Below are 13265 nucleotides of genomic sequence, written 5' to 3'. Positions count from 1 at the left end.
CATCGACGACTATGAAGACGATGATGGCATTTCTGTATGCTTCTCCGGAGCAAAGCCGAACTACAACGCCCTGCTCTATTCTCTGAGGGACAGTAAGTAATTATTTTCTTTCAAGAATTTGGGAGGTTTCAAATTTTCAATTATTCAATGATTTTTATTTGGCTTCAATTTGTTTCAGGGGATGCTGTTGCCGTGCACAGCTCTGAGATGGCGCTCATTTCCTCATATCGGGGTTCTTTGGCGGGATTGGATTGGTCGGATTACAGTTATATAGTGAGCATTGAGATGCCGGCCCAGATTTTTAGGCAACTTATCAATTCTCTGAGCTTTTATGGGTTTGAAGGTCCTTTTAGGCAACTTATCAATTTTTCTGTACATTACTGATTACTTGGTGTAAGTCAGTTGTGATAAATTGTGGCAGATTTAGATGTGAGATTAGTTTCAGTGTCTGTATATTTAATTAATTGCTTGATGCAGCATTTCTGTATATCCTTGCAAAAGTATATTAATTTTTTGTCACAAGACAAACTAATTTGCTAATTGAAGAGTCAGTTCTCGACCTTATATCTTGTTTGCTACAAAATTCACACACACACATGCTTTCGAATTGCATTTGTTGGTTTGGTTAATGCATGATTAGTGGCTGCATTTACTTTTTGTTGAGAAATTTCCAGCAATATTGGGTTCTAGAGGAGCGCTGTGTGGGTTACTTTGGAGCCACTGGTTTAATGCCTATTAAATTTTTCTGTAGCTTCATAGCATGTTGTGTATGCTGCTTACTGGTCTACTGTGCATCATTTCAGTTCATGCCGATGTGACGGGGACTCGTATTATGTTCCGAGTAGTCAATAAAGTGGTTATTCTGGAGGAAGGGGTAAGGTCTATTTAGTACCATGCAATAGTGTGCTACCCTACACTTTGGTTTACCAATTAACTTCATTTTAATGTTGTACAGGCTGAGAGATACCGGATTCTGCGTGAGAGGGGTCAATATCCATTTTTGTTGGAATTTGGTCTCCATCATAAGAGTGCATTCCTGAATGCGGCGAGTTTATCAGACAGTTAGGCTGCACCAGCTTTTGGATTTACGCACTGCGTTGGAGGTACCTGTTAATGGACTCGGTAGTATCCTGTTTTGTTCTAGGCTTTAGGTGATCATCTATGAGTCAAATTTTACATGTATTTTCTCTGTCCTCGATTAAGAATTCTTTAGGGTGTATCGATTCCAGTAGATGTTGCAGAATCTGTCTCTATTACCATTGTTGACATGCAACATTTTTTCATGTTGGAGGTAGCTTGCCTCCACCTCATTCTGATTGTACTCTAACCCTGCTTAGTCAGCTTATACACCTTAGAATGCATAAGAAAAGAAACGTAACCATGTCAAACTCATTTTGTTGATATTGCTGAAAAGGTTTTAAGATCCTATCTCATTTTTTCCATTATTGGTTCAAAAGACATCTACAATATATGTTTTCAAACTACTAGCGGAAATGCTTCGCTTTTTCTTGTTTTACAGTAGCATACTCTCCATTTAACATCACATACATACTCTGGAGCGATGTATGAATCACAATCCAGGGCAGTAATCTCTAGTCATGAAATCCGGGTTTATTAGTGAGTAGTGGCTACATTTTAGCCTAATGGTAATGACAACAGAGAATCTGCAGCAAAGTTCATGACCAAAAAGAATCATGGTATCTTAATGTACAATGCATAATGCACAGGAGAAAGAGAGTTGCTAACACGAAATTTTCCCTACAAAATTCAAATCCGATACACTATACATTATAGGGAATTGTTGAAGCCACAATCTGTTAATTTGCTCAGCACATCGTGTTTATGAGTTTACGATCAAACTCTTTTCCTTAGTAGTGTCGGATAACTGTTTTTCTCTTTTCCAAATTTCCATGATGTTACAACCAATTACCAATGGCTTGAGCACTGAGCAGCCGCTCAATTGATCCATCTACGTACTCATCAACTGATGGACATCCCCTGTATAAGCCAAGAATATGTTAAAATAGGAAAAAGAAAATAACATTACGTGTATATGGAGGACTCATACCTAATAGAGGAGATCGACCGGGTTACGTTATGACTTGGGACTTGTTACAGCCATAAATAGAACTCCTATATGTTCGCCAGCACTACTAAACGATCGAGCAAAACCCTGATGGCCCCAAGAGTTGGAACCCACGTAAAACGACGCCTGAGCCGCCGAGACTGGACGGAACTTCCGGGCGTCGTTACGGCATCGATACTGTCACGTCTCGGAGACATCGAATCCCTGACGGTGGCTGAGATGGTGTGCAAGACGTGGCGTGAAATCTGCAAAGACCCTATGCTGTGGCGCACCATCGACTTCATGAGCAACCATACAGAGTTCATGTTCGGGCCGCCGTTGCGTTATGATATAGTGAAGATGTGCCGCCGCGCCATACACCGTAGCTCCGGTAGTTTTGTCTATGTCAACGTCGACTACTTTTGCAACAATGAACTGTTAAAGTATATCACCAACAGGTTCGAATTATTAGTTTTTATTTTATTTTATTTTACAGAAAGCATGTTTTACTTTGTTCTCGTTCTCTCTGTATAATACATAGAGTAAGTTGAAGAAATGATATCCTCTTTTTCTCAAGTAAGTGAATCGTCATTATTTTGAGGAGTTTCCCCTCAGAAATGTCTTTGAAGATGATATATATCACATGAATTTAACATTGCTGGTAACAATTGGCAAACGTAGTAGATAATGCATACTCGATATACACACAAATGTAAATATTGATTTCTATATATGCATGTCAGAATTCATATATGTATATTTTGTATACACACAAATGTAAATATTGATTTCTATATATGCATGTCAGAATTCATATATGTATATTTTGCAGTCATTGTGTTGGTCATATAGAAGTTTAATTGTATTTCTTCTTAACCTCTCATACAGTTCAGCTGGATTTATTAGACACCTCAGTTTGTTCAATTGTGGCATTATAACTGATGAGGTTTTGTGTGAAGCAGCTTTGAGACTGCCAGTTTTGGAGGAACTTGACATTTCGATGTGCAAATTCTCCAGTAAAGCTCTACAAGTAGTTGGGCGCTGCTGCCCTCTTTTGAAATCATTCAAATTTAACACCCCGAATGGAAGAAAGTCTTCCAGGCAGTATTATAGCGACGAGGATGCAGTTGCTATATCAGGAACCATGCATGGTTTACTCCTCCTTGAGATCCGTAGGAATGATCTGACTTGCAATGGCTTGGAGACAATTCTTGATTGTTGTCCTCAACTCGAGATCCTTGATTTGCGCAAGTGTAAAAACCTGAGATATATGAGCACAGATTTGGAAATAAGATGTGTTGAAAGAATTAAGAAGTTGTGGCTCCGCGGCCCGATCGATCCCTCTAGTATATCGGACTTGAATTTGGTAGGCAAACCATGTTATTAATTGTTTTTTATTTATTTATTTTTTTTCTATAATTTCCCCTTCAATGGTTTTCTTTTTCATGTGCATTATTTTACCATGAGTCTTTTTGGTCATGAACTTTGCTGCAGATTCTTTGTTGTCATTACCATTAGGCTAAAAGGTAGACCACTAATCAACCCAGATTTCATAAATAGAGGTTGGTCTGGATTGTCATTCATAGATCGGTAGAGAGTATGTAACCGATGTAAAAGGAAATTTCTATAAGTATGTTACTTTAAACAAACAGCAAACATTGAATCAGCAAATCACAAATGGAGTTTTCTCTAGATTCAATAGAGACATACATTAATATTGAGGTCACGGGGGTTGACTGAGTGGATTAGTATTGAAATGAAGTCGAAAGCATATAATAAATTAGGGTCCTTGACCCATAGCCCCAAAATGAACAAAAATGATCCCATTTACCCCACCAACAGATTTTTGTTCCCACCTACCCAATTTAACACCAAATGACCATTTTGCCCTTAAATCAATTAATTAATTACATCCACGGCCACTCTATCTCTCTCCTCCTCCGATCCGATCTCTCTCTCTCTCCCCCCCCCCCCCCCCCCCCAAATCCAAAATCTGATTCCGGTGCCGGACATATCCAGCCACCCTCGAATAGCGCCTCGCTCAGCCCCACCGCAGATTAGTCCTCTCCGGCGAGATTCCCCGAAGCATCTCCAACTTGCCTTTTCTCTCTCCATGCTGGCTTGTCCAGGACCACGCCTCCAACCGCCATGGCCTGCACGTCGTCGGCGCCGGCAGTCCAAGCTGGAAGACGACGAAGAAGCTCCGATCGAAGCTCCAGCCACTCCGACGTTCGATTGATCGGCGATCCCGAGCCTCCGTAGCCTCGCCGTCGTCGCTGTTATCGTTACGGCACTCGCCGTCGAGTAGTTGCCCAGCGCCACCATGATCGACGTTCTCCGTGCAGCTAGGTTGGAGTTCCAGTTCGTGCAGCAAGCTTGGAGGTCGCTCTATCCATCACTGGCGGCGAGTTCGTGCTGCAGCCTAAACTTCGATTCTGGTGTGCCTGCTTGTGTGTCTCTCGAACTCACCCCATCTGGAAATCAAACAGCACCGTTGAGCTGGGTTTCTCACAGTGCAAATCTACAACCGGCGAAGAAGGAAGAAGAGAATGGAGAGCAGCCGGATCTCTCACAATACCGGTGGGTGCCCAGATCATTTTCTGGGTGCTCTTTTTTTTTTTTTTTTTTTTTTTTTTTTTTTTTTTTTAAGTAATGGGACAGAAGGAAAGAAACAAAATGTTTTAAATGTCTATTGGGGGGCAATAGACGTTTTTAAATTGATATAATCTCTTCGTTTTTTTCTTTAAACAAAGTTTTATTGTCTAAATTTTAGGAGATCAGTTCATTGGGAGTTTATGAGACGTCTATTAGGGGGCAATACATGGCTGATAGACGTCTATTGGGGGGCAATAGACGCCTATTGGAGGGCAATACATGTCTGATAGACATCTATTGGGGGGCAATAGACGCCTATTGGAGGGCAATACATGGCTGATAGACATCTATTGAGGGACAATAGACGTCTATTAGGGGACAATAGACTATTGGGGCAATATACGTCTATTGGGAGGCAATAGACGTCTATTGCCTTTCTATTGGGGGGTAATAGATGTCTATTGGGGGGCAATACATGGCTGATGGTCGTCTATTGGGGGGCAATACATGGCTAATAGTCGTCTATTGGGGGGCAATAGTTGGCCGGATTCCGGCGGCCGGTGACCGGATTCCGGCGGCCGGTGACCGGATTCCGGCGGCCGGTGACCGGATTCCGGCGGCCGGTGACCGGGCTCCGGCGGAGTCTCCCATGGTTTCTCTCTCTTCTATTTTCTCTCTATCTCTAAGTAATAAAGGGGTAAGGGTAAAATGGTATTAAAAAAAATTAAAAAACAAAAAAAAAATCTTAATGGGGTATTAGGGAAGACCTCCTTAGAGTGTTTTGGGTAAGAGATAATTAAAAAAACTTAATGGGGTAAGTGGGAAAAAAATCTCTTAAAATGGTGTGAATGGACAAAACCCCAATAAACTATGAGCGTATATTATTCCAATTTCCTAGTTCAACAGTCGGTTTCCTCATATTCGTATGTCTTGATTCGATCCCAATCCCCTAGGTCAACCAAATAAAGCTTATAACTGTAATTTTAATTAACTACACCATTTACAATAGTAAGATTGTCAACAAAAGTAAGTTATAGAGAAATAGGCGTTAGATGAGATTTGTTTGTCTCATTACTTAAAAAAAATTAACAAAAAACATTAAAAAAAAAAAAGAAGGAAAAAAAAAAGGGGGCCGTGACCACTTACCCAATTTTAGTCTAAAAATTGCCCACTTGCTCCACTAAGAGTTTTTTAACCCCAATTACCCGATCTAACATATATTGACTATATTACCCTCATTTTAATTAACAAATATTCTCTCTCTCTCTCTCTCTCTCTCCTCCACTCAGCCTCTCTCTCCTCCAGACTCTCTCTCTCCTCCAGAATCTCTCTCTCTCTCCACCGTCGCTGGAATTATGCCAGAAATCAAACTCCAGATCAGAACTCGACGCCGCCATCTCACCAGGGCCTTAGACGTTGCCATTTCGCTGAAAGACCCGATTACGATCCACGAAGCGATGCGGTAATCTTTCCTCGCCAGAGGCAAGAGGGTCCGACCCGTTCTGTGTGTCGCGGTGTGCGAGATCGTCAGAGGGTCTGAGTCAGTCACCATGCTGGCGGCCTGCGCCGTCAAGATGATCCACACCATGTTGTTGATCCACGACGACTTGCCGTGCATGGATAATGACGATCTCCGCCGCGGGAAGCCCACCAACCACAAGGTTTTCGGCGAAGACGTTGCAGTTTTGGCGGGCGAAGCGCTTCTCTCCTTCGCGGTTGAGCACCTAGCCTTGTCCACAGTCGGCATCGAGCCTTCTAGAATCGTCCGAGCGCTGGAAGAGCTTGCCCGGTCAATCGGGTCGGAGGGATTGGTAGCGGGTCAAGTCGTGGATATCCACTCTGAGGGGTTATCCGACGTGGGACTGGAGCACCTGGAGTACATACACCTCCACAAAATTGTAGCTCTTCTTGAATGTAAGAAGAAGATAAAAAGGAAAGCCTGAGTTCTTCTAATCCTTCCGACGTCTGAGTTTCAATATGGGATGTTGCTAGAAGTTATGTATCAATTTTGATTTGTCTGGGATTTGTAGAGTCATGCTGCACTTTCACTTGACCAATATGGGTTTGTTTGATGGTCTATTGGGGGGCAGTAGACACATTATTGGCCCCCGGTAGACTTTGATACGAGGGACAAGGTTCACTATAGTGTGGTGTTTTGATAAGTTACATGTTGTTTTCTATGTATTAAAGTCAAATTATCTGTGAATCTTACAAAATGGTGCATTTTTGGTGGTCTATTGGGAGGCAGTAGAGACATTGGACTTTGTATTGGGGGGCAATAATATGATTATTGGGAGGCACTAATATGATTATTGGGAGCCAATAATATGATTATAAATTGGTTAATTGTGCATGTAGTGTATTCATTTTGGTTTTGGGAGTTCATACAATTCACTTGATGGCAATAACATGATTTTTGGGAGACAATAATATGATTTTTGGGGGGCAATAATATGATTACTGGGGGGCAATAATATGGTTACTGGGTATTATTAGGGACCGGTTGCCGGATTCCCGTCACCGGTCGCTGGATTCCGGTCACCGGAGTCGGAGGCTGGCCACTAGTCACCGGAGTCGGCGGCCGGCCACTTGTCACCAAAGTCCGGCAAGGTGGAGGATGATTTCTCCCTCTAAGTGAGAAAGAAGGAGTGGGCAAAAAAGTCCCAAAAATAAATAAAAAGAATTAAAAAAGAATTAATTGGGTAAAGGGGAAATAATCCCTTAGAGTGTTTTGGGTAAATGAGGTTAAAAAACTGTTAGTGGAGCAAGTGGGCAAATTTTAAGCTAAAATTGGGTAAATGAGCATTTCCCCAAAAAAAAATGCTTTGTATCATCACAACAGTTGATCGCTCAAAAGGCCAACATTTCTTTTCTTTTTTTTGATGACACAAAAGGCCAACATTATACCCTGCCAAAACCATCTATTTGTTATAAGCGACCCTTCAAACTTCACATATGCACTTGATATTTATGGACTACTGAAGTCTGAAGGAGAACTTCAATCAAAGCCAACATTGTACTCTGCCAGTAACTATCTTGTTCATTATGTAAAACAGAATTGTTCACAAAGGAAATGATGCAGAGATTCATAGTCATACTAAGCACCTTTTTATCAATGCATCAGGGATTTTACATTTATAACGTTTCAACGATACTGCAGAATTGCAAAATCCACTCACATGGACTACTTTGTAAAACAGACACCGCCTCTATACATCTCAAATCAACTAATTGGGCGCCACAGGGTTCAGTTGGGTAAACATGAGGTTACCCAGGCCAACAATAGGGAAGCTCAGCACGGTGATCAAATCCGCAGAGTTAAGTATCCATACCATCTCTGACAGCATAGCAGCATTGAGAAACGCTCTCTTGTGCTGGAGATCAAACTTCAACACAAACGGATATCTACCTCCTTCACTCTCAATCTCGCAAACCCCAAGCTGCACAACAGTTAAACACGGGATCAAATAAATAACATGATAAGGAGTTGCCACTAATACTTCAACCTTGAACACATGAGCTGCCTACAGAACAGATGATAAGGAGATGCCACTAATGCTTCAATCTTGAACACATGAGCTGCCTACAGAACATGACAATGTTCATAAATGTAAACTTCGATTCTTATTTTGTTTACCTACATATACTTTGCTAGCTTCATATGAAAGCTACAAGAATGAAAATCAGCAACTGAACTATTTCTAGCTGTTACTGCTACTATACCAAGATAATCTTCCAAAATATTCATAGTGACAAGTATATTAAGGCTCTACAAAAATTTGTAATACATTTTTCCAAGAAAAAAAGTCACATCCACCTCTAACCTCATTGAAATTAACAATCTTAGAGAAAATTGGGCTTCTGAAGGTATACAATATCCTCAATCATCTATATGAGTTGCTTACTTGCTTTTAGGGAAAAAAAAGTGTTAACCATTGACATACTAATATCAGCAATATGAACCACAAGTTCTATAATCACACTTAAAACCTTTCTCTAGTTAAGATTACATGACCGTATGAATTCTGGATGCACAGCTCCATTTCTCTTACACTTGCTTGCTAAGCCCTTTTTGTGGAAAGAGGTTGCTAGTCTAAATCAAAGGGACATGTACTGTAGAAGACAAAAGGAGTACATGCCAAAAGTATACAAAACATTGTAGAGGTAAAAGCAGTGTTGCATGTTGAATAAAAGAAAGCTTGTGAACATAACTTACTATCTGGAATATGAATAAATTTCCCTATTGACATAGAATTGGGAATGCTGCTGATTCGTTGAACAATCTGTATGTTCATTGTAATTTTTCATAGGCATCAAAAGAACTTTATTTCTCTCATCTTATTTTCAGTACTCAAGATCATGCCTATATGTCCACCATGCAATTCCAATACGTTCAAAGCAACAGGCTTGTTAGGTTTAAGATTGTGAGACCTATTATTGTTGTTGGAGGTAGAGGTGTTTACCAGGGTTATGAAGTAGGTGAAATTTTCAACTATTACGCTAAGGTCTGTGGAATAAGGTTCACAGCAATGCCCTTCCCCTTCCTAAATATCTCCTCTTCTTGGACACATATGGCTATGAAGCTAATGGCATCCCACTTGTCCTTCTATTCCTTTAAGCTGATTGCATTCTTCGTGTGTGTTAAGCAAAATTCTTTCTTGAGTTTTATGCAATGGAGTTCTGTGATAACTTTTTAAGCTTCTCAATGCTGAGGGAGAACTTTAAGGTTTTCTAAACAATCACACAGCAGCCTAAACATATGTACCAAGCATATAAAAAAGTGCATAAACTCCAAGGTCGGTAAACATATCAATCACACCTCAACAAGGCTTTTTCACATCAACTATGCAACATTTATAAAGGCCTCAACAACACATCAATCACGCATCAACAAGGCCATTGATGGTACGAATAAGAAAAAGCATTTGTACCTCTGGTCTGAAGACCATCTCGTTATTCACTACCCGGAGCACAACTTGGGTTTGTGACACTCTGGCATGAACTGCAGTAATGCATATGAGTGGATTGTCAGAATAATCTTCAAATTTAGTAATATATTCTCAAAAGGATGAGATTTCTGTTCAGTGCATAATTTCTCAAGCAATTTTGTTGATCCTCTACGAAGGGTTTACTAATGGGTGCAATCAAGGACTAAGTCACTCACATGATATGCTTGAGTCTTTTAGTTGCAGAGTCAGTGGGAGTAAAATAATGATGATTTAAATCGCTAGTTTCAGTCTTAAGACTCATACAAAATTTGCTTAACTCTTAGACTCATATAAATTTGCTTACGGATCACATTGTTCAGTCATGCATAGTTTTCTTGCCAATATATGATAAAATAGTCTGAAAAGAATTCAATGGATGTTTGAGCTTTTCAGTATTTATCTTCATTATGAAGTGTTATCTCATGATGAACATAAGGTTATCTAAGCATAAGTAACTGCATTGCAGTTCATGATGACCATAAAGCATCTAAACTGATCTGCTATACAGGCATCTAAACCCATGGTTAACTAACTATACTAATTTGACATAACCAACACAATTCCAAATGGCATAAATATGGAGATTTTAGCAGTATAATTCATTAAATTTTAAATAAGCAATCATGATTCCACTAAGTACCTTTAAACCCATGAGAATCCGATTGAGTGATAAAGGCACGAAAAATCTCTGAAGACAAGCCAAGCCTCATTGGATATTCAGATCCTACGAACCCTAGGTCCATCTGAATCTGATCCCGCGATGAAACCACTGGCAGTGTGGAGGAGTATTTGATGCCCTCATCTGAACAGAGACATATGATGAAGAAACTTGAATAAAAATGCAGGTCTTACAGAATCAAATTCATAAAAAAAAATTATCAAGGAAGAGATAAACACACAACAATAACTTTGGAGCTAGAGAATACATAACGCCTGTAGTTTCTATCTGTAAAGTAATTCGAGACTTTGATTTAATAACCTATAAACAAACATAGTCTTGACTCTTGAATCCTAGTCTGTCAAGAACTCTAAGTCCATCTGAACCCGATTCCATGAAATAAGTGACAGTGTAGAATCGTAAATGAAGTGACAAAGAAATATATGAGGAATATAAGTGTCTATATAATACAGATAATCATTAAAAATTAAAATGAAGCAGGTTTTACGAAAACAGATTCACAGAAAGAGATCATAAACCCTGAAACAACAACAACTTCTTCATCTTTCACCAAACAAACAATAACTTAAAGAAACTAGAGAATCAATTTTGTAACTTAAAGACTTCGATTCAAAACCCCCAATCTTGAAACCCAGCCTATCATCTTCCAAGAAACCCCGAATCAATCTACGAAAACTGTTACTCTACTTACTCACCATCCCCGATCTCATAGAAAATCCTATCAACAGCTCCCTCATCACCATAAAGAGTAACCGAATCCTCAGTGTTGCGTTCCAGTAGGCATTTCAACCTGTGCAGAGAAACACAGAGCGTGCGGCAGCTCTTGGAGCACCACAATCTCGACACGGAGGAGCACGGCGGCTTCATCGCCAGCACAGTGGCCATTTCCGGAAACCGAAAATGCGAGTTTGTAGAGACCAGTAGGACCATGGTCGGAGATAAGTGGAGGTCGGCGTTGTTGGGGATGAAATTGTTGAACATGGAAGTGGGGAGCTCTCGGTCTGAATAGGCTACCTGAGTGAAGACTCTTACGGCCTTCTTGAGCAGAATAGCTTCAGCAAAATCAAGCTTGAGCTCAAACCAGCGTGACATTGTGAAACAGAGAAAGAAAGATGGGAGAGAATTTTCTTGGAGGGAAAAGCGGTTCAGAAATAGGCACAGTAACTATCGGTGTTTTATTCTGTTGGGATTTTATCGTATTTACACATTTGGCCCAGTAATTCAGAAAACTAGCAGTAAAGTTGTGCTAATTACATTTTGGCCCCGTTTAAGGAACTCCCCAGAAAATAGACCGCAAAATTGAAGACAGTATAATATAAGAGTACCTATCGGAATTCAGGGTCGCGAAGCCGATCAGATCTTCGCCGTCTATGGGTGAAACGACGTCGCTCTGTACCACTCTTCGGTCCATAGAGTGACGTCGTTTCACCGAGATTAAGGACGCCACACTCACACAGCCGTCGTCGGAGGAACACCGCCAAGATCTAGGCCGAGCAGACAGAGAGAGAGAGAGAGAGAGTCGCCATCAATGTAGAGATGTCGACTGTTACAAAAAATTTCAGACCCGCTTCGTAATTATAGCATTATGTTCTAGGCCCTGCCGCTTTTTTATTTTTCCTTTTTTTTTTTATACTTAATTTCTAGTTTTTATTGAAATAAAGTAGAAATCTCTATTCTGATAAAAATAAAAAAAACTCTATGCTTCAAGTAAAACTCCGAAGTGATTATTAAAAAAAAAAATTAATTCCGAATTAATCTGTACAAACCACAAAGAAAGGAAATAAAGATATCAGTCTCCCAACTCGTGCACTAAACGAGTCGAGGGAATTCGACCTACTTATGTCTGATTTTTTTTATAAGGGTTCTTGACCAAAAACTCCAAAATGAGCCAGAGTTATCCCACTTACCATAGCAACAAATTTTAATTCCCCACTACCCAATTTAACTTAAAAAGACAATTTTACCCTAAGTCAAATTAATAAATTACACCCCATATGCCATCAAGCTCTCTCTCCTCTCTCCCCTCCAATCTAACTATCTCTCCTCTCCGATCTGACTCTATCTCTCTCAGCTGGCAATGGTCGAACTCTAGATCAGAACCTCAAAACAGCGCCGCCTAGCCTCGGAGATACCTCAACGAAGTCTGTGAGATCGTCAACGGAGAGGCCGAACTTCCGGTCGATTTGAACGTCGTCATCGTTGTCGTCTCTCTCTCTCTCTCTCTCTCTCTCTCTCTCTCTCTCTCTATCTCTCTCTCTATCTTGCAGATTCCGACGATCCAACGAACGTCATGATCTACATCTCACCGGTCTCGACAATCCTATTTCGATCGACCTATTGGGACCAAAACAGCAAATGAGGCTCTGCAACCAACGACGGGTCTGCAACCGGAGAAAACTGGCGATCGAAGAAAGGTTGAGAGTTGGGTGCCTAGAGCATCTTCTGGGTGCCCAAATATTATTTATTATTATTATTATTTTTTTAAGTAATGGGGCAAAAAGAAAGGAAAAAAAAAAGTTTTGAATGTCTATTGGGGCAATAGACCTTTTTTCCTGGTAAATGGGGGCAGAAGGTTCAGAAGAAAGAAAAATGAAAAAAAAAAAAGTTCTATTGGGGCGATAGACGTCTGTTGAAGCGTCTATTGGGGGGCAATAGACGTTTTGAATTGATGTAATCTTCTCATTTTTTTTATTTAGTCAAAGTTTATTTGTCTAAATTTAAAGAGATTGGTTCTCATTCCTATGACTGAAAGTTTTGTTGGGGGGGGGGGGGGGGGGGGGGGGGGGGGCAATAGACGTCTATTGGGGGGCAATAAACGTCTATTATTGGGGGGCAATAGATGTCTATTGCCCTTCTATTGGGGGGTAATAGATGTCTATTAGGGGCAATAAACATTTCCAGTGAGGTTTTCAGAAAAGTCCAGTGGGCGGCGGCCGAC

General features: G+C 40.5%; 2 protein-coding genes and 1 pseudogene across 6 annotated transcripts; 2 read left to right on the top strand and 1 right to left on the bottom strand.

Annotated features, from left to right (window-relative positions):
- Positions 1-709: 709 nt before the first annotated feature.
- LOC112181463 (putative F-box/LRR-repeat protein 9) lies at positions 710-3649 on the top strand. 2 transcript variants are annotated; one of them, XM_024319812.2, is made up of 4 exons: positions 710-874; positions 956-1103; positions 2119-2523; positions 2954-3649. In XM_024319812.2, the coding sequence occupies exons 3-4, from the start codon at positions 2138-2140 to the stop codon at positions 3450-3452; spliced, it is 885 nt and encodes a 294-aa protein (XP_024175580.1). In that variant the 5' UTR covers positions 710-874; positions 956-1103; positions 2119-2137; the 3' UTR covers positions 3453-3649. The 2 variants fall into 2 exon arrangements, 1 of the variants encoding a protein (XP_024175580.1); XR_005806506.1 differs by lacking the exons at positions 710-874; positions 956-1103 and having other exon boundaries at positions 2154-2523; positions 3028-3649.
- Positions 3650-6015: 2366 nt separating this feature from the next.
- LOC112168112 lies at positions 6016-6603 on the top strand (annotated as a pseudogene).
- A 1074-nt stretch (positions 6604-7677) lies between these two features.
- Positions 7678-11907, bottom strand: LOC112181464. 4 transcript variants are annotated; one of them, XM_024319815.2, is made up of 5 exons: positions 11653-11898; positions 11023-11379; positions 10289-10450; positions 9592-9662; positions 7678-8100 (listed from the first exon to the last, which is right to left on the bottom strand). In XM_024319815.2, exons 2-5 carry the CDS (start codon positions 11306-11308, stop codon positions 7888-7890), a joined length of 732 nt encoding a protein of 243 aa, XP_024175583.1. In that variant the 5' UTR covers positions 11309-11379; positions 11653-11898; the 3' UTR covers positions 7678-7887. The 4 variants fall into 4 exon arrangements, with proteins under 4 accessions (XP_024175583.1, XP_040369222.1, XP_024175582.1 ...); XM_040513288.1 differs by having other exon boundaries at positions 11023-11362; XM_024319814.2 differs by having other exon boundaries at positions 11023-11900.
- Positions 11908-13265: the final 1358 nt, after the last annotated feature.

This window comes from Rosa chinensis, chromosome 1, assembly GCF_002994745.2.
Source record: "Rosa chinensis cultivar Old Blush chromosome 1, RchiOBHm-V2, whole genome shotgun sequence".
Lineage (NCBI taxonomy): Eukaryota > Viridiplantae > Streptophyta > Magnoliopsida > Rosales > Rosaceae > Rosa > Rosa chinensis.
This window is presented reverse-complemented; position numbering and strand designations above follow the sequence as displayed.